Genomic DNA, 21561 nt, shown 5'->3' with positions numbered 1-21561 from the left:
CTTGATGCTCATTCTGCCACCAGACTGAGAAAACGTTTGAGTTCCCTTTCAGACATGTTTTTAATTCATATGAAGAATTCTCCACCTCTTTTAAAAATGGCTTCAACTCATTAGAATCTGGAATCTGCAAAGATGCAAATACTCATTTCAGTATCAAACATTATTATTATCATCAAAGCTTTTTTACTTGATGTTGTAATTGTACTTCTGTCCGTGTTAAAGGGTGAGTTTTATCCAGATTGAGACGAAGGAGGTCGTCAGATGCTTTTGGTGTCACTCCCCATCACGAACACAAGGTGGTGCTGTTTCACATGAAAAGACATTCAAGAGGCTCAATTCTCATTTGTCTATAAATAGATTTTCCCTTTGATCTCGACTCTTTCATCAAAAATGTTGTGTATCAAAAAAACTCAATTGTTAGCTGAAGAGTTTTTACAGAATTTGAAGTGAGTTCACTCGACCGTCTCGACAAACCAGAGAAAACCTGTTACTGACTGATCCGTTCTCATACTCAGACTTCATTATTACTGCAGTATTACCGTGGAAGTGTACCTCGAGGTCGTGTGCAGCAGCTCCTCTTTCCACCACACGAGTGATCAAATGGGCCAATGGTGCCTTTTTATTTTTCTTACAAAAAAAACAAAACAAAACAAAAAAAACATGTCGGAACAGTTCAAATATGACCACTTGGGAAGCAAAATGCTACACCAAGATGACAGTGACCCAAAACATGATAATAAAAAAAGGAATTCATCAAGAAATACTAAAATAGAGCATTAAAATCAAAATGTTACAGAGATGCTTGCATGGAATAAACAACATGGCTAAAGACCACACTATCAGCTACCAGAGAGAAAGACAAAGGTCCATTGCAATAAAAGAAAGACTGCCAAGTGCTGGGGTAAATATATATATCTGCTTCATTTGTCATGTTTTAGAACAATAAAATATAGGCCTCTGAGCTCTCACTCCGCCTTTGTCCTAATGTTGCCTGCAAAAATACCAAGAAAATTGACATATCCTGACAGTTTTAAAAAGTACACATACTGAGCATTATTTTACATCTGAGCAAGACTCGAGGTCACTATTTGTTACAAATAGTTATCAAAAGAAGCCTTAAGTTTCAATTTTCTGCAAGACGCTTCAACAAGAAAAATGGCTTTCCTGTGTCCAAAGCTTATTTTCATATATACCACTATATAAAAAAAACAATATTTAAAAAAAAAAATCACTAAAATATACACCGAGAAACCGAAACGAGGGTTCAAGATACAAAAAAGCATTCAAAACAAAAGTCAGTCTAGAATGAAAGCAAATCGAAATGTTGATCCTTTTTTGCACCAACTGGTCGGCGACAAGCTAGAGCGGCGTCTCGAGGACGTTTTCTTGGACAAGATGAGATCCCTCCGTCTTCCTTAGTGCAGTCTGAAAAGAGGTGTTTGGTCGGTTGGGCGAAACCCCAAATGGTCTCAAAAATCCAGGGAGAGAGCGACGGGGGAGGGCGGGCGCGGCGCGGCGTGGCGGGAGCGAACGCCGGCCTGATGGACTATACAAAGCAACCGAGGTGAGAAATAAATTAGTGAGTTCGGAGCGTTTGGGCGGCGTGTGGACGACTTTGTGCTGCTGTTTTTTCAGTGCAGTGCCTTGGGTTGCAGTAAAGCTGATTGTAAAGGACAAAACACAGACGTCAAATTGATGCTTTTCGGTGAGAGCGTGGCGGCGTGAAGGTGCTCCTACTAATCGTGATTGTCTTGTTCAGTGTCTCTACAGCAGGAGTGGAGTCAAACGGTGAAGTGTTTCAGGTGGTGGCGTGTGACTGGTGGAGGAGGGGGAGGGGGGTTAGGTGGGGTTGGGAGGGGTGGATAGGTTGAGGGGTTGGGGGGTTGGGGGGGGGTCCTCTGAGAAGTGGAGGCTTCAGGTTGGAGATTTAAGGGTCTTCATGGAATCTAACAGGCCTCCATCTCGAGCAGAGGGCCCGTAGCTGCTGCCTTCGCTTTGCATGTGGAGAAACTGCTTCGCTTTCCTCCTGAAGAAGAAGAAACAGAGACAGGGACAAAAAGACGTCAGTCCATAGCGCTGAGACACACACACACACACACACACACACACACACACACACACACACACACACACAAAGATGGCTGCCTTTCTCCTCATCAGAGGAGGAAAATAAGATTTCGAAACCCTTCGGTAACCCAAACCAAACGCTGCTCACATTCGCGTCACGTTTAACCAAAACCAGACGCGTCACGATGACTCAGAGTGACTGGAGAGTGTCTCACCCTGCGGGCGTCTCCCCTGCTCAGGGAGGGACGGACAAGCGTCCACACAAGCAGCCGTTTTTTCCTCCGCGGCCTTACAGCTGATTGGATGAAAGCCTCTGCAGCTACAGAGGGGTTAAAGGTCAGCGGCAGGATGTGGGCCGGCCGGCTTTGATCTAGTCTAACATGGGGGTTGCCGTGACCCAGCTGGCAGCGCTCGGCTCGTCTTTGCCCTCCCCTGGCTGACTCATTCCTCCTCTCGCGCTCTCGAGGCGAGCACCCAATTGTTCAGCTTCTGGTTGACATTTCAGGCGGCCGCTGCAGGTGGGTGTTGGGAAGACAAGGCGAGGAAATAACTCTCCACGCAGGAGGATCGCCGTGGAGCCAGTTGGTGAAAACGAGCAGAGATCACAGAATTATGTGGATAATTATATGAGCCAACGCGGTTCAGGTGCAGATTGACGCGGCGGTGCAAAAACGGCACTTGACTGCTCAATCGACTTCACAGGACTCGTGAAATTGGCCCCTTTCCCTGACGGGGAAATTGTTTGTCAAGCTGCAAAAGTGTTCTTTTCCCTCTCGTGATCCGGGCTCGAGCTAACATAACACAGTTAGCTTCAGTTATTGACAAGCCAAGGAGAGTTATTTTAGACCCGAGCAGCATCAAATAGAATCTGTGATCAAAGTGGAGAGGCAGAGACAGAGGTGGATGGATGCCTCCTGCGACTAAAAAGATGGATGTTTTGTGAAGACGAGAAAAGGAAAAGAAACGGTATTAGTTTGCTTTTCCCTTGTGGCAAAGCCAAGAGTGTGTTTTTGTAGGAGAGGAGTCAGCTGAGCCCTGCTGCTCGCACACACACACACGCACACATACACGCACACACACACCACCCTGCAGACTGCTTTGCCACATGTGGATAAAAGGGAACAGGACAGAGGCCACCTTTCCCGAGGAGAGCTGACCCCGAGCCGCACAGAGCCGCCGCTGAAAGGAGGGGGGGGGAGCGGGAGAGAGAGGGGGAGAGAGAGAGGGAGAGAGAGAGCCCCTGTCGCTTTTATTTACCTCCGCCGCCCTCGCTCTTTTCATCCCAGGATCTCAAAGCGGGCCGCACGCCCGCCGCTGCACCCCGTTTCCTGGGGAGCATTTTTCCTTCCCCCACCACAGACATGAAACGCTCCGGCCTTCCTGCCTGGGGAAGAGGCCTGAGGGGCTGTGTGTGTGTGTGTGTGTGTGTGTGTGTGTGTGTGTGTGTGTGTGTGTGTGTGTGTGTGTGTGTGGTGGTGGTGGTGGGGGTTTAAAAAGGTTGGTGCTAACAGCAGGGGTGTGTATTTGCGTGGTGGTTGGTTGTAGGGGGCACCAGGCCAGCTCTTCACAAGGTCCAGCCGACACAAACACTGGGATTCAGGAGCAACTTGACCCCTCCTCTCCTCTCCTCTCCCCTCACCTCCCTCCATCTCCTCCTCCTCCTCCTCCTCCTCCTCCTCCTCCTCCTCCCCCCTCGACATTAGTGCTCAGGAATGCCGGCTGGACTTTTTTGCAGGAAATGAAACGCTCCTCTGTTCAGAGGGCTAGCAAAGGTTTAGTCTCCCCCCTTCTCTCCCTCTCCCCCAATTCCTTTCCCTCTACGGGACAGAGGGGGGAGGGGGGAGGGGGGAGGGGAAGGAGTCGGACAAGCTCTCACCCAGCTTTTGAAGTGTGGGAGGTTAAGATAACTGGCACAGCCTCGCGTCTCAATCGGCGCTTTCACCTCCCAGGCCAAATCAAAGCGCCCGCAGCTGGGGCCCGCCTGCCTTATAGCCCCCTAACCTCCAAACCCGCCGACCCACCCGCCTCCTCAGCTCCCTCCACAGCTCTGGGGTTTCTTTTGGTGCCATTAAAAAGGAAAACACCGCCGACAAATTACTCTAAAAATAAGCCAAGTGGAGAGAGGCGTCTCCAGCACGCTGAGACAGACTTTACCATGGCAGAGAGGAGAGCGGAGGGCCGGGAGGGGGGAGAGCGAAGGGCCGCCATCATCACAGCCTCCTCTTCTTCTCACGCGTCTGGACATCATCTTCATCAGGTCTATGACGCTGCGCTCTGCAGGTTAGCATCGCTCACTGAATGTGAACACACCTGGAGTTTAATGATTCCTCAGGCGGGCTCTCAACTTCATCTGAACACCAGCAAGTCGTTCTGTAAACTGTTCAGGCTGAATATTTGGGTCATGATCACCTTGACTTTTGTCGTTTGGCTCACCTGAGCGTTTGGATGCTACCTGTCTGATCCTCACTTAACCCAGCCAGTATAAATTCATTGCCATTCACGTCGGCTGTAGAAAAGATGTTGAATTTACGTCAAACTAAACAGGAAAGCAGCTGAATTTTTAGCAGTTTTTTGTTTGTAAGTGACTCAAACTCTTCAGTGTGAGAGCCATCACTGATTGAAGTCGCTTCTATCAGCGTCTTTCAGACCTGACGAGTGGATCGATGATGAAACCGCTGCCGCTTTGACTTCAACCTGAGACCTTTCAGTGCCAGCCCTTTGTTACATCACCCCGTCGGCTCAGGCTGGCTCAGGCTCTCGCACTTCAGAGCTCTGCTAAGTAATTGTCCACACATTTAGATTAGCGTCTGGTGCGGTGGCGTGTTGGCAGCGACCTTGGCTCGGATCGCACAGCTGGCTTCGGTGACACCTTTTCAAACGAGCCTCATCTCCGTGCGTTTGCGGCTCTTAAAGGGAAAATAAACCGGCAGGCCAATAAAAAAAAAAAAAAAAGCACCTGGAAGACAAAGCGGTGTCTGAAACAAAACGCTGCTCAGTCAGCACTTTCTCTGGCTGGGAGACACTCAACATAAAAGAAATCGGCCCTTAGAAAAAAACCTTTGAAATTTTTAACCTCCAATCAAACGGCGAGCTCAGGGGACGCTGAAGCTTTTCCACAGGGGCTATCAGAAAGTGAGGCGGGGGGGGGAGCACAGAGAGAGAAGATGGTGTCTGTGTTAAACGCTGGAGAGAAGGGAAGGGTGGGGTCTGGTTGTGGTCAAAAGGGGAAAGAGGGGAGGGGGAGTCACCAAAACCCCAAACCTCAGGCATGTGTGGGTGAGACTAGGGGAGTACAGGAGGGTGTGGGAGGAAGAGGGGGGCGGTAGTGGGAGGCGTTGCCCACATCTGAGGCGGCATCGCTGGGGGCCCGGGCAGCTGGAGTCTGGCCGTGTGCCCCCGCACGGCTCAGTCTGAGCCGCTGCAGGCCGGGGGAGGCGGGGGAGGAGGGGGAGGAGGGGAGATTCAAAGAGCCGGCACAATGACTGCTCCCTCTGCTGCGGTCTCGCTTCAAAGGCCTCCACCGCCACTCATATTCCCCGTCAGGACGGAGGAGCAGGAAGAGGAGGAGCGAGGAGAGAGGAGGCCCAAACTGAGTGACGGAGGGAAGAAAAGATGGAGCTGAGGGTGAGGTTCTAACAACGGCCAGACCGACTGGAGGGAAATAAAATGAGGATCGCTCCCTTCAGCCCCACCGTCCTCTTCCTGTCTGCGGCCCCGTGGTACCTGAGGGCCTTTCGCTCAGAGATAAGCATCTCACGAGGGGAGCGCTTTTATAGGGTCACATATCTGCGCCTCCTCCTCCTCCTCTGAAGAAGGCCTGCGCTGCCTCAAGGAGCCGCGGGAGTGAGGCTGAGGGGGAGGGCCCGGCCGGCGAGAGAAAGAGAGGAAGTGGAGAAGACATGACAAAAAGCGGCGAGCCTGGACCCTCATACTGTTCGTGCAGCTGGCCAAACCGCAGCACAATGGGCTCGTGACTCAATCCAAACAAATTTCAGGCCCCAGTCTAAACAATGGCTGCACTATAGCTGCATTTCTCGCATGTAAACAGCCCTCTGAGAGGCTTATACCCCCCCTTAATGGTTTTTTTTTTCCCTCTTAAAAGTGTCAAACAAGGTTGGCGGGCCGGGATGAGACGAGGACGTCGGTGTAAAAGGCTTGTGCTCCTCAGCTACGACCACATACGCCTAAACTACATCAGGTTTGACATGCTGTCACCCTCTGGATGTGAGAGACTCCTCCTCACAGAGGAGGCTTTGTGGAGGTCAGGGGAGTGAGAGGACGGGAGGACCGCGGGGGTGAACATTTCCGATTCCATTTCCTATCCAGAGAAACATTAGCCGGGGCGTCGCTGTGATTTAAGCCCACACCTCCCTCCTCCACCTCCCACTCACAACCATTTTCCCCCTTTTTTCGTCAAGCAGCACAGTTTTAAAAACCTCCTCTCGTCTCCTCCGTGCTGCTCAGAGCGACACCCAGAGTCAGGCTTTTTTTGAGATTCGGATTCCTTCCCCAATTATCCCAGGTCACTAATAAGGCGGGTGTGGAGGCACTGGGCTGTGCCGCGGTGGCCTAAAGGCTCGGTGCCAAATTGAAACGACTCGGGAAATAGAGGCAGACGCCGAATCTTGCCTAATTGCGGCTGGGTGTGTGGATGGCTGCTCGTATGTGTGTGAGGGGGAGAAGTGTGCAGAGCAATGAGGGTCTGAGAGAGAGAAGATGAGAGGCAACAAATAAAAAGAAGACGAAGGGGAAAGAAATGAGGGATGGAGACTGAAGCATGAGTGGCAGGCGGTCGAGGGAGATTGGCTAAACTCAGAAGTCGGGAGAATGAGGGATTTTCTTCTGGCCCTTTTCTTACCCTCCCTCTCCCCCTAACTCACTCCCACCCTCCCTCTCTCCTCCTCTCCCCTCCTCGCTCATCAAAGCCTTTTGACAGCTGACTTCTGGCTGCTCACATCAGAGGGAGCAGAGAGGGGAGGAGAGAGGGGAGCCACCAAAGCTCCTGCTCCAACAACACTTCCCTTCACGTCTCTGGACCGGGACGAGTTTCAAAGGACGTCCTGGATCACGAATCGAACGCACTTCTCGACTTGTAAAGGCGTCCACAACAAAAGAGCGTCTGAGCAGACAAGTCGTGCAGTTTTATGGCACTTTGCAAGTGTTTGCAACTTCCACAGCCCAGATTAAAAGGCCACCTTTGTTACCAGTGTCTCCCCCCTGTGAAAAAAATGCGCAGTGGCCGAAACGGGAGAGAGCCTCGGGGGTATGAATGTGTCTCGGCCAGATAACTATGTCAAAGGCTGTGAATCAGCGGGCTTAGTCAGACAAAAGGCTCGAGAGGAAGCCAGGGAGGGAAACCAAACGGAGGAGCGGCGAGGAAAGGTGGGGCGAAACTGCACATGTCCAGAGAAGAGGGGGCTGAGCGACGACATCGTCAGAGCTCCTCTGTGGTGAGAGCCAGCTGTGCGGCGGGCCCAGTGTTTGACACGCTAAAGATAACAAAGAGAAGCGACGGCGAGCCATAAAACACAGCGCGGCCACTCAAAAAAAGTCAGCAGAGGCCATAAAATATGTTAATATGAACGAGCAATAACCCCTGATCCCTTCAGAAAAGCCATCAAGGCTGGCACATTTCACTCATCGTGACTGAAAAGAGAAAAATGTCCACCGTGTTTGGACCCTCCTGCTAAAAGGTGTTCAACCTGCGCCTTCTTCACGTGAAGGACAGACAGACAGACGGACGGACGGGGTGGAGGCCAGGCCAGATGAAAAGAAACAGACAAACGAGTTCATTTGAAGATGTTTTTTGGCGTCTACACCAAGCTAACCTCAATCCAGCTCTTTGGGATCTGCATAAATTGAGGGCTTGGGGAGTTGTGGCAGTATCCTTGGTATTATGCATATTAGTTTAAGGCTGTCACTGAGAATCAGCAAGGGTGTCCATCCCGCTGCGGCTAGGCGCTGCTAATTATTGGATCAGAGATAAAGTGCTTTTTAGCGCTCGCTCTCTCTGCGCTTTTGAAAACCGGCTGTGGCGAGAGGGGAAAAAAAAGAAAAGAAAAGAAAAGAAAAGCAGCCCAATTTTGGGTTCAGAGAGAGCCACCGGGTCAGGAATTGATCAAGTGGAAAGCCTTTGTCTGGTCAGGGCGATTTCGACGCGAGGCCAGATTTGTCACATCTGCCTGGATGTTTGTGCTGCCGAGAGGCGGCGGAACAACAGGATGCTACCAGGCTCGCAGGGAGGGAGGTGGAGAGAGAGAGGAAGACTCACGGAGGGAAAATAGAGTTGCCTTCGCCACATATTGGGAACGTTAATCCTTCTTTCGGCAGAAAAAAGCACAAGTGACAGTTGGGTGAGGGTCTGACACGTCATGTGAATCAATATATCTCAACAGATCATTCATATGTGAAAAAAAGCAACTGCGGAGCTCCTTTGTCGTGAAGGCATTATAGACACCCCGAAACCCCGGATAGCATGAAATCTTATTAAGGTATAGCATCTCATTAAGTTCCTGCCAAACAAGCTGCTGGATGCCGCTCTGCCTCACAAAGATGCAGAGAGCAACAACACATGTAGTCCATATGGGGCTGGGCTGACATCTTAGCCTCCACCAGCAGTTAAAAAAAACTGTTCTGGGCTTGTAAAAATGCTCTCAGATGCATCATTTAGTCCGTGTTTAGACGCAGAGCGGACGGGATGTTTGATTTATTAAGCAATCATTTCGCTTTTTATTCAGATGCACGGAGGAAGAAAGACACGCCGTGAACTGCTGACACGACATCTGACCTTCCATGCAACCAGTACCCAGCACAACCAGTTCAACGTGCGCACACACACACACACACACACACACACACACACACACACACACACACACACACACACACACACACACACACACACACACACACACACACACACACACACACACACACACACACAGAGGGAGAAAATCCAGTGCCTATTGTGCTGAGGCCAAACTGCACACACACAAAGCACAATCCCTCTTCAGGCCTTAACACCACTGACACAATGACCATGGCGACGTTAGGGTGGACCTTTTTAGGATTAGTCTGTGAGTACACACTCTCAAGTCAGAGTTTAGCAGTTTAAAGAGACTTGACATATATTGAACTGATCAGACAGGGAGGGGGTGGAGGGGTGCTCTTACCATTTTCTCAGATGTACGCCGTTTTCATTCTCTGGCCTGTACCTGCAGAAAATGGCATCTTTTTAAAAAATTTGGAGGTGTGCGGACAGCAGAGATCTCTACCGTCCATCCGGCCTGCACAGCGTACAGACCGAAAAAAGAAATAGAAATACTGACATTTTACTTAAGATGTAATTCTCAATGGATTACAGGTTGCAGTTCTGAGAGGAGGCTCATAAGCGCAGCTAAACAAGGTCAGCAGAAAGACAGACTGGAGAGCAGCAGGCAAACAAATAGTGCAAAGCCCAGAATCGGTAAGTAGTCGCACAGAATGGACAGACTAATCCCAAAGTAGGTGTAATATGTGAAGACGGGGATGAGAGAGAGGGAAGGAACAAATGGATGGAGGGATGTATGTATGTATATGACTATGCTGCCTGCGCAGGATCAAGCCAGTCTACTGAAGCCAGAGTGAGGACAGTGGGTGACATTAGCTCGACTTTCTGGGAGTTCGTCCCTTCAACGGGGAGATTAGTTGTCTTTTTGCAGTTTTACAGAGTGCAGTAATAAAAGAGGCAGCAGTGTGCTGTGAGAGATGACGTGTCGTCCGTGGAAACATGGTGGAGCTCACGACTTCAAGATGCGACAGACCAGTGAGAAAAGAGGAGGGAGTGGAGGGAGCGTTGGCTTACCGGGGGCTGTTTCCTGCATCTTCTCCCTCTTCCGCTTCTTCTTCTTTCCCTAAAAAATATACAGAGGAACACATAAAGTGTGGCTCCAGCACTCACGCTCACTAGACCACTCTGGTATCCTGCTGCTGACTGCCATGTTCACTCATCCCCTGCTGGGCAACCAACCAGCATCCCTTGGACTCCGGACTCCACCAGCAAACTGCCACGCTGAGGGGGACGGACCAAGCGCGAGTCTGGGCCGATGCTAAGTGTGCTCCCCCTCGTTTCCAATCATTTTCAGGCCTTTGTCCCGAGCAGACAGAGGCTCGGCTCGTCCTGCTGCTGTGACCAGTCTGAGCCGCGTTTCCACTGCCTTTGAAGTCCTCTAATGACAAATATTAACATGAAGTGCAATTAAAAACGCTCACTGTAATTAGGCTAGTCTAGCTCGATGGCTGTGAAGAGCGCCACTCTTTTTCCAGCGAGGTGGTGGGAGTGTGTAAGGATTTATAGCTTATGCTAAATCCCCAGGGGGGAGACTATAGGTATAGATAGCAGCGTAGAGTCGTTCTAGTCAAATATGAGCAGCACTTTGGTTTCCTGCTGCAAAGTCTGCTAATCCACTTATTCATGAGCTAATCTGCCTTCCACTGCTGCGGCAGACAGGGGAGAAGAGACTAAGTGAGAGTGGGTGAGAGAAAGGATGAGAGAGGGGTACACAGCAAAACTATGAATGCTGCACGCTCTCCATGCCAGTGCCTTACCTATTTTGGGTGTTTCCAGGCATGATGCGCCGTTCCTGTGCTCTGCTGAGGATTTTGATTGGGGGGGGGGCACAGAATAACGCTTGCAGGGGTTCAACTTGTGAGAATATTTAGCATTACACGTATTGTTTCCCTTTATCTCTCTGGCGTGCCAAGCAGAAAGCCATTCCTCCACCTTTTCCCCACCTGTCAAGCATGTCTGTGCTAACAAAGCTGGAAACTAAATGGAACCTGGCTAACTGTCACCGGCTGACGTTGTGCATCTTTAACTGTGCTGTGAAAACCGTCTCCCCCCTCAGCGAGGCACTTTGGCAGCGGAGCAGTGGAGGCAGAAGGAGGCGGGATGCTGTCGGTGTCCGAGGGGAGGCAGATAAACACCACAAAGCACTTTGGTGGTGGAGTGAATGTGAGTGCCGGAGCCACACTTTTAATAAAGGCTGGTGCTCTCTCTCACAGACTCATACACGCCACATTCTCAGAGACAGACCCGACAACTTCCACGCAGATACACACAACGCGCACGCACGCACGCACGCACGCACGCACGCCGCAGAACAGACTTGCATCTTAAATGCAGCTGAACCTCCCACATTCACAAACAAAATGGGCAGCTAGAGGAGCAAAGGTGGTGCTGCTGAGCGCTGTGTGCCATCCAGCCTCCTCAGCTCAGCCTAACAGGTGCTTTTTACATCCAAAGCTCTGCGCTGATATGGAACATCAAAGACTAGCATAACCATTACCAGGCAGTTTTCACTCACTGTGGCAATAATAATGTCCCTGATACTACAATCCAGTTTAGTAGAGCAGCGAATCACAGTGTTATGAATTACACATCAGGCTGAAACAAAGGCCCCACAAATGGACCCCATTAGCATGGAGCCGACCGGCCTGGATTGGTGTGCGTGTCATCACTGTGCGCCGTTTTCACAACAAGTCATGCAACACGGACATAAACAAACAACATACATTAACATACACACACGCACGCGCACCTCTGCCAATCTGTTCTGTTGATACTTACATAATTGTCTCGAGCGGACCAGCCGGGGTAGAGCTGCATGTGGAGCTGCCGTTCCTTGCGGGCTAACTCATAATACTTAGCTTGCTCTTCCCGAGATAAAGCATGCCACTGTTTCAGTACAAAAGGGGATTAGGGAGAAAATAGCATATAGTCAATTACTGGCATGCACTTGCATGTTCCCTGCATAAAGAAGTGTGCTGGTGTTTTGGTAAAAAGAAAAAAAAAAAAGCTTCTTTTCAACTTCCAAACGTTTGGTGTAGAAAAATGTGGGGGGATAAAAGAGAGACAAAGAAGACGGGGGGGGGGGGGGGGACACATGATGAAGAGATTAACATGCAGAGAGTCAGAGAGACGGAGAGAAGAGAAGGAAAAAAACTTTGATTTCATATCAAAACACTGGTTCCAATTTAGCAGCGCTTTTTATTCAAACTATGTCAGCGAGCAATTACCCAGCGCAGGCCACAAACCAGGCTTTGCTGTGGCTGGCTGCCTCGACCGCCGGGCCTATTCGTTAAGGCTTTTAACACGGCTCTGTGGTTCCACTCTTTTCCCAGTCCTCAAAAGGAACAAATTTTGTCATTTCCAACCGTGCCATTATCCAGGCATATTTTATTAAAGCCAATTTGATTAAACGTCAGTTAGATAGGCGTTCTGTATCTGTGCTACTGAGAGGGAGGTAATTGGCCGGGGCGATCATTACGACAATAATCACAACTAGTTCATAAAGGACTGCGTGTTAATAGAGAGGACTGCTTGGACTTTTCAAACTAACTGGGCCCGAGACGGCGTCCTCTCTGGAGCCTCGGCGTGAGCTGTGATCTGTGTTTTAACTCAGTCAACAAAGCTAAAGCACGGCGGCAAACAGAGCGAGGCCGGGGCACCTACCCTCCGTCCCAGGATCTGGTTGATGGCGGCGCTCTCCTTCAGCGTGCACTCGGCGACCACGTTCGCGCGCATCTCTTTCATGTAGAGCATGAAGGCGTTTAGCGGCTTCTTGATGTGCGGTCTTTTGGGCTCCTGCTCCTTTCTCTGTTCGTGCTGGGGTTTCCTGTAAAGACAAAAACAACAACAACACGGATGGAGGTAAAGCAGAGGAAGAAACAAACGAGGGAATAAAAGAGCAAAGCGGCAGAGGAGGGAAGCTGTGGTGCCACAATGACGACAAAAGCAGCGAGGGTCTGGTTGCTCTCAGCCAATGGGTGAGGCAGCGTGAGAGGGGTTGCCACGCCATGGGCCCCTGCCTCTTTAATCATGAGCAGTTGCACAGTTGCAGCCCTTCATGCGGAGAGATTAGTTTGCCAGTAATGACAACCAAACCCTCTCGTTGGCACTTGCTTAAAACCGACGCGCACTCAGAGACGCTGCTCCAACTCCTGACTTACTTTCTAATAACCTTTTGATACTTGTACAGTCTTGCCACTAGGACGGCCATGAATAATGGAAATATCAGCGATAACCACTTCAGGGCGCTCGCAGCACTTTCCACTGCACACACTGGGGATGTGAATTCAGCTCAGCTCTAATCTCGGACCTGTATCTGTTGCTGGCTAAGTGTGTTGTGATCCCTGAGGCCAAATGAAGCATAGGCCTGTTATCAGCGGAGCGCGGGCCCTCGCTACTTATCTGCTCACATCAAGGGAATGAGAACAAGGCTCTGACAGAGGGTCTGTTCAGCGGCGGGCCGCTGCAGCGGTGGAGCACACAAATACCTGGAAGTGTGTCGTCTCAGAAAGCTGCTGATAGAGGATGTGAGGCGTGTGTGATGAAGGTCTTTTCAGGACTCACATGTGCATGATGTCTGTTTCATGCAGAGGCTCGTGTTTGACCTGTGGGTTGACGATGGCCGGGTGGGGGATCCCTGTGGCGTGGGGACCTGGGGGGCCGGGCACCACGTGGTGGGAGAACCTGCAGTGACAGACAGTGATTAATTAGAGAGGGCGCAGAGGGACGGCAGCACCAGAGTGGAGGAGAGAGCAACAGCAGTCACAAACGAGGAGAGAAACTGTCCATGCAGATTTATTTTCTGTGCGGTTCTTTCAGCTCCTGCAGCATTACGAGCAGAGGAGTGGAGCTTTAATGTCCCCGAGGGGCAGTTTGGATTACAGACAGCAGTCGATAATAATTCTAATAATATCCTGCTGGACACGTAAACAAGACCACATGAAGATCTCCCTCCAGAGTAGGTCGCAGGACGAACGCCGTGTGTCGACAGACGGTCGGACAGGAAGGAAACAAGGAAACTAAAAACGATACGTTTCTATTTCTATTTCCAGTGGAACGCTGTCCTCTTACCTTTTCAAGACTCGTTAACATGCAAAGGTTCACAGTCACATGTTTGTTTTGAACTCTATGATGAACTCATCGATTAATCTGCTCATCATGACTTCCCAGAGCCCAAAGCGACATCTTAAATTTGCTTCTTTTGTCCAACCGTCCAACAGTCCAAAACACAAAGAGTCTTCATTTACAATCAGAAATGACAAAGAAAAGCAACAAATCCAGACATTTAGGAAGCAGGAACCAGCAAACGTTTGACATTTTGGCTTGAAAAATGAACGAAACAATTCATTGATTACCTAATTAGTTGGCCATTAATCCAAATATCCGAGGTACTTTCGTAAACAGGAGAGGAGGTGACAGACTCCTACTGTGGGAGTATTTTTAAAATCTTTCAGTTTGTTTGAGTTGTTCCCTTCAGAGCAGCTTTGACTTTACATTTCTGCTCATCAGACACATCTTCATCACCGTCTCAAACTCTTCAACACTCTTCTTCTGAGACAATAAACAGCAACATTTGCTTCTTCACTGGGTCTATATCTCCATTTTGTTCCATTTGGCAGTTTGACTCAACACTCACTTCTTCACTCTGTGTTACGCAGTGTTTCCTTTGTCGACGGGACTCATGAGGTATAAACTATTACTGATCCAACAATCGGAACGAGGTGGAAAAGTGGGAAAAGCTCCTAAATTTGAAAAAAAGTCCCCAAATCAAAAAATACTGCATGTATTCAGGGGGTCTGAGGAGAAAACAGGAGACGTTAGCTTCAACCGTCCCTGATCCTCCACCTTCCATCTGGCTTCACTCAGTGTGAGCCTGAAGCCCCGTCTTTACAAACATCACGCTGACAGAGAGAGAGATGGCGAGGAAGAAGAAAGGAAAGGAAAAAAGGCACAGGAATGCCAGCGACGAGGATGCAGTCAAAGAACGAAGAAAGAAAAGTGGTGAAAGACACAAAAAAAAAAAGAGTCTCACAAACATGAAGCGAGGCTCAGAGAGTGAAGTGCTTCCAGGAAGCTTTGATGGAGGTTAAGCAGCCATATGGTTATGCAGGGGCACGTATGATGTGATGTGTTTGACATGTGCTGGGCACACGGAGCAGCGGTGTGGCTGAAGCCGCAGCAGCGCAGCAGGAACAGCCAGAGGCGGACCTCCCCTGTGCTCCGCTGCAGGCTGCTGCAGGCCACCAGCCCTCCGTCAGCGCGCAGAGCTAGCACAGCGTCAGCGTCATCTGAAGTGAGGAGACGGCACGCTAATCGCTCCTCGTTTACGCCAATCAACTGTGCACGCTCTCATTTGTGTTTGTCTGTGACTCACCATCCCAGCGGGGGCGTGATCTGACCCACTCCTCCAGGAGACAGGGAGTAGAAGTTGGGCATGTCTGGTCCGGGGTGATGCCTCATTCCTAGACACACAGCGACACGCGACTGTTAGCTCTGAGGTTCGATCAGTGTTACAATCATTCCTGCATCCTGTGGATCGAAGCGCTGCACATCAGAAGTGACACCTGCAGCTTAAAGAACAATGTCATTGTGAGGCTGTTTGTGGCTTAAATGAGGATCATTAGAAAACACACATAACACCTGAAGAGATGAGAATGAAAGAAAAAACAATATAACACTTTGTATTGACTCTGTACTTGGTATAATTAGAGTTTATTATCATCTGTCTCAGGAAAGAAAAGTTGGATCTTTGCATCCATATAATGAAACAGCATCTTAACAAACTCAATGTCTGCTTACTGCCTTTCTACAGAGCTTTCATCCATAACAACTGAGCAAGCAAAGGCCACGAGCTACTGTTGAAAACTCCAACAAAAGCAAGTAAACGAACTTTGAGTTTTGTTTGTTTTGTTTACTCCACCTTTCCCATCCTGCCTCTCTCAAACGCAGCGCCCGTGTCGGGGCTTGAACGCACCCCCTGACCTCACATTATCAACCAGTAAGAAAAGGATAACATTGGCCGCTTCGCTCCAGTCCTTCCACTGTGTTTAAGCTGGTTAATTGAGGCTTCCTCTTTGTGGTGGAGGCGGCAGCTCTCCCTGTAGACACGGGATTGACTTGGACTAACTGTCGGTGGATCTTCAGGACTAAGCTCCTCCATCTCCGGGTTTCAAGGTCGAGGGTCTCTTTTTGTAGGAAGACTAAACCCGGAGTGAAGCTAAAATGACTCAAATTTAACTCGTCCAACACTTGTTTGTTTTCCATTTCAGAGCAGAGCGAGAAATAATGTGATTTTAAGTCTGTAGATTCTGTGAAATACTGTTCATACACACACAAGTATGCTCACACACACACACACACACACACACACACACACACACACACACACACACACACACACACACAAAGAAAAGAGGGCAAATGCCTCCAGATTAGCACCATCTTCTAATCCCTGCTGGAGCCTCCTTTTCTCCCTGCCTCTATCTTTTCTCCTCCTCTTTCTCTCTCCAGGCTGTGGTCTGGAGGGGCCCCCCTCCTCAGAGAAGCAGGGCGAGCAGGGGGGCTTATATCTCCAAAGCCAATGTTGCAACGCTGGATTCATAGCGTGCATAGCACTACCCCCTGCCCACTAATCCACCACGTAACACTCCTGAGGGCCCTCCCGAGGGCAGGAGGGAAGGAGGCAAGGGGTGAGGCGGCGAGGGAGGAGGGGGGAGCCCCAGCGTGTTAACCTTGTCACTCACACCCTGAAGGTGGCTAATTACTCACTCCCCCCTTCACACGTTCCCACCCGGCAGCGTCACACTTGCATTTCCTCTCAACAAGCAACACAAACTCATCGTCAAACCTGCAAATAATAAACATTCAAATGAATATTTAAATTCCTTTAAACAAAACACATCTGAGGTTTACATGTAAAATTCAATCTCCCCGACCCCCCGCCGCCCCGCTCGACCTTCCTTCCTGCAACGCGGCCCTGCGCATATTAGAGCTCATAATGATAAAATCCATGATTGTTTTTCATAATTAACGAGCAGATCAAAGTCTGAGGCCGCCGAGGAAGGACCGAGCGGCGAGCGGTCGATACGAGAGCGCGAGAGGAAGAATGAGAGAGATTTGGTTTTGAGCATCTTCAGCTTAGCTCTGCTCGCATACGCGCGCATGAATATGCCTGGGGAAATCATTTGCAGCTAATTCTGCAACTGGATCGCTTGGACATGGATTTCTGTTGGGCTGCGAGTGCAAAGATCAAACACAGTAAGAGAAAGACCTCCGGGGGTCCTTCTCTGCTCCTCAGTGTTCGTCAGAAACTCGTGGATCTCAGTGGACCAGCGGCAGCAGTGAAACGTGGAGCATTACCTCATAAATTGTACGACATGACAACAAATTTCTGAAATCAAACGCGTGCGTGTGCGCTCGGTGTGTTTACCGCTCCGCTCCGTGTCAACACAATTCTTTCCTGCTTCCATTAGAGAAAAATTCAACTAAAATGTGTCTGCCGCATGATGCCTCTGACATATGTGGAGCACAGCTTCTTTATGTGTCTCGCTCCCTTCATCTCACTACACTGTGTACTCTTGTGCTCAGTTACACATTGTTATTTATAGCCGGTCCCTCAGAACCACCCAGACTCCTCATCATCGCCATCGCCTACATCCTGTCTGATCCCTCTCCTCCTTTTCAACTGGCAGCCGCAGGAGAAGAAAGCCAGGAGAAGAGAAAAGGTGCGGGACCGAACCACATCGGGGCCCACGTCGCGTTCGCGAGGAGCTGCCAGAGTCTCCAGCTGCGCCGCGGCGAGGAGCTCGTCCAAACTGTTGAGGAGCTCCTCTGCAGCTGTCAGAGCGAGGCTTCATGTCGCTACTGAGAGGCAGGAAGCGCAGAGGGAGAGGGCAGCCGAGCTCGGCGCCGTCCCACGGGCGCCTTCAGACGGCTTCATGTTAGCAGCTGATAGAAAGGACGACTTTGCTGTGACACCTTTTGGTTTGTGAGTCTCGGCTGATTCGTGACAGCGCTGACAGAAAGAGATGTTAAAGAAAAAAAAACATCAGGTATTCAGGTTCAGTTTAATGCCGCCTGAGTTCAGCGTTAAGCGCTGAATAAAATCTCTTTATTTCTGAATCTGCACAGCATAAACAAGCGCTGAGGTGACCTGTTCAAGCCCATTTCTGCAAGAAGACTTCCTGAAGACTCTGAACGTCAGTTCAAATAAAATTCAATGATGCATATTGACAAAACTGGGTGCTGTGAGTCTCTCCATTAAAGCTCTACTGGGGAGGAACACACAAACCAGCCCATTACAATAAGAATATAACATTTCTGTTAGTAACAACATGAACTCTCTTTTTTCATATTTTAACTTTAAATTAAGTTTCCAATCAAATTAAGTTGTCACTGTTGGTCTCACTGACTCTAAAAATTAAAAATTTGGGATGATGCATAAACTATATCCCATTGCATGTTTAGAGGCTCAGATTCAGATGAGGACATCAACACTGATCTTATTAAGTGGGTCAGGTATCTGGAATTAGGTGACCGTTGACAAAAAGTACAGATTTTTCACTGATGTTGTCATAAAATTCAGTGTTTCTGCTGTCAGTTATATTCATTCAGTCATGTCAGGCAAGTTTTTAGTCTCTCCGCTCTAACAATGATCTCAATGAGTCGTCAGACCCTGAGTGGAGGTCTCCGAATCGGCCTCCGGAGGGAAAAAGCTGCATCGTCTCCTGAAGGAGTTTGACTGTGAAGCAAAGATCGTTCACACTCACGCACACTCAGTTTGCCGTGTCTCGCTCTGATTCACTCGCTCTCTACCTTGTTTGTTGCCGGCATCCTGGGGGTGATGACCAGAGTGGGACCCCGGGGCGAAGTGCTCGTCGCTGTACGTGATCAGCGGGGTGAGTGGGTGGACTGCATGGGACGGCTGCACCACGGGGACTTTGTTGGACTGTGGAGAAAAATACAAGATTTTAGGATAATGTGAAAAGAGCGATGACGTTATGCAGCAGATTCAGCTACGCTAATCCATGGGCAATATGGCCCCCGCTCCCTGCCACATGATCTGGGGGGCTGGTGCTGCTCACACAGAACGGGAGCTTTGCCTCTTTGCAGATGTGGGTAAAGGAAAAGGCAGCTAAAAACATTTCTTTCATTTCTTCTCTTTTAGTGGCCTGAACCCAGCACCTCAAAACTTAGTTTAGCTTAGGTCAGCAGGACCGAAACCCCTCCCCTGAAAGAAGGATGAAAAACAAGTCAGAGGTGCACGAGCATGCTTGAGACAGCAAAAGAGAGTAAAGACGCCAACAGAGCTGGAGCGAATAGGAGTGAACAAGCGATAGAGCAAAGAGAGGGGAGAGAAAAGAGAGATTCAGAGGGTAGAGTTAGAGCAGAGGTCTTAGGCGGGAGATCAAAGGCAGTCATTAGCTGGTGAATAAGGGGAGTTCATTACAGAGCAAGAGCCGGGGGAAGCAGAGATGAGGGATGGAGGAGGAGGAAGAGGAGAAGGGGGGCTGGCAATGGAGAGAGAGCGCAAGTGAGACAGATGTCTGCAGCGGTACTTAATGCAGGGGTAATCACGTCAACAGTGGCCTGGCCACAGGCCCCCCCATCCCCGGCTGACTCACAGAGACCTGCCTCCTGACAACTAAAATAGACTGAGCCGGGCCCAAAAAACCCAAACACCCAACCCCCAGCCAACAGCGCTTACATGCTTCAGCAGCACCGAACACATGGTAATGCTTAGCCATGCTAAATCTACTATTCACAATCTGAGCCCAGAGCTGAGCTGGAGTCAAAATATCACCTCCACGGGATATATGGCTAATCTGAGAGACATCAGTTCACCGCTGGGTGAGAGACGTCTTACACCACACAGCTCCCACGGGCCCCGAATCAAAGACTTTCACCAAATTGTAATGAGAGGCTCTCACGGGAACGTCACCTGACTGATAATGTCGTTGGAGATACTTTAATCTCAAACTAAATTTAGTGCGAGTGAACGTTTCTGAAGAGACGAGACAGTCGAGCGCTCGCTTTGCTGTCCCAGCGAGGTGTCTGTCAAGGTGACATTCCTGCAGTGCTAAGTGGTGATTGGTGGTCTCAGACACTCACTCACACACACTCACTCACACACACACACACACACACACACACACACACACACACACACACACACACACACACACACACACACACACACACACACACACACACACACACACACACACACACACACACACACACATGCATGAAACCCCTCAGACACAGGGGTGGCTGGAATGTCTGCATTTCCCTGAACCTCTCGCAGACTGGCACCGGTCTCAACTTAAGACCCTGCTCTCCTTGCCGGGAACACAAAGGGTGGCGTAAGTGTGTGTGTGTGTGTGTGTGCGCGCGCGCGCATGTGGAATAAGGTCTCAGTGTCCTTAACCACATGACGCGTCACCCACGTCAGACTCCTTATCGGGCTGGGAATCTCATCTCCCAGGGCCAGGTTCTTTCCCCGTTGCTCTCCTGATAATAGCTCATCTGGCCACATGGCTCCATCTGAGATCGCCCAGTTCAGTAGAAATAAGACATAAGACCCTGAACCCTGAGAACTAATTAAGGCACGATCCAGAGAGTTTTCACATTAGCCCAGGTGAGTGTGGCTCTTTGACCCCAGACAACAAGAGTCAAAGGTGACAGGATAATCTGCAAGTGTGGGAGTGTCAGAGCTCATCCCACAAAGGGGAGGGCTTATTAGCGAGGGCTGCTAACCCTGAAGGAGGGCTAACGGGACGCCGGTGGCCGGAACATGCCTGCACCAGGGGCTAAACGATAGCATTCTCGCCCATATTATTTTACGCCTCTCCACTCCCATTTGTTATCCTGTGGGAATGAGATAAGAACCCGGGGGATTATCATTTTAGCTGGAGGTCTTCTCCAACTTGTAGCAGAGAGAATAGAGAAAAGAAGCCAGTGGAAACAAAGCTAGTGTCTCGTGCTTGTTCACACATATACGATACTGTAAAAAAAAAGAAGAAAGGTGAACGACTCTTTAGCACCTCAGGAAGCTCGAGGCTTCTGCCACAGAAGAGAGGTCCTCTTTCATGCTTCTCCCAGTTACAGCTGCCAAACCCCATTTTTCTCAACTTCTTAATAAACTGCCTCCATTGCAGCAAAATCCACCAGGGAAAAACCTCTGGGAACAGCACGAAACTGACGGCTGCTGGGTGCACATTCCCGTAAACTGCACGCCACAAACCGTGGTTCACTTTGTGCAGAGCGGCTGAGAAATGAATTGTCATTTACATCTTCTGATCTCTGAGCAGTCGCAGGGGAAACGTGCATCAGGGTGAAGTCACATCCTCACGTGCTTCCACTGTTTCACGGTCGTGACGTGCTAATAAGCCGCCGTGGAGCCACCATTTTAATTCTTCCAGGTGGAGGCTTGCTGGCTTGCTGCACCCACTCTGCAGCTCTTGGCAAGTTTGTACACAAAAATCTCACGACACCCTTTTACCAATTTCCTGGAGGAAGTAGCTGGAGACACTCAAGTGACCACAACCGTGAGGGTCACGCCACGTCGCTGCAATTTGATCCCCTCTCATCCCGACCCTGACTCTAAAAGTCCTTAGCAGCGGTGTCGAGATGGAGGGCGGCCATATTGGAGGTCCCTTTTTATT

General features: G+C 49.8%; 1 protein-coding gene across 3 annotated transcripts in view; it reads right to left on the bottom strand.

Moving 5' to 3' along the window:
* Positions 1–596: 596 nt before the first annotated feature.
* Positions 597–21561, bottom strand: part of lef1 (lymphoid enhancer-binding factor 1) — a 40665-nt gene continuing 19700 nt past the window's right edge. Inside the window, exons 4-11 of one of the 3 annotated variants that reach the window (XM_070976167.1) lie at positions 18710–18842; positions 15270–15357; positions 13460–13579; positions 12560–12722; positions 11675–11782; positions 9911–9959; positions 9240–9281; positions 597–2026 (exon numbers count right to left, since the gene is read on the bottom strand). In XM_070976167.1, coding sequence (XP_070832268.1) covers positions 9247–9281; positions 9911–9959; positions 11675–11782; positions 12560–12722; positions 13460–13579; positions 15270–15357; positions 18710–18842 — 696 coding nt within the window. In that variant the 3' untranslated portion in view covers positions 597–2026; positions 9240–9246. The remainder of the gene's footprint in view (positions 2027–9239; positions 9282–9910; positions 9960–11674; positions 11783–12559; positions 12723–13459; positions 13580–15269; positions 15358–18709; positions 18843–21561) is intronic. The other 2 variants (XM_070976150.1, XM_070976158.1) reach the window with 2 other exon arrangements.

The sequence above is a fragment of the Chaetodon trifascialis genome, chromosome 2, assembly GCF_039877785.1.
Source record: "Chaetodon trifascialis isolate fChaTrf1 chromosome 2, fChaTrf1.hap1, whole genome shotgun sequence".
Lineage (NCBI taxonomy): Eukaryota > Metazoa > Chordata > Actinopteri > Chaetodontiformes > Chaetodontidae > Chaetodon > Chaetodon trifascialis.
Note: the sequence above shows the minus strand (reverse complement) of the source record. Positions and strands in the feature narration are given on the sequence as shown.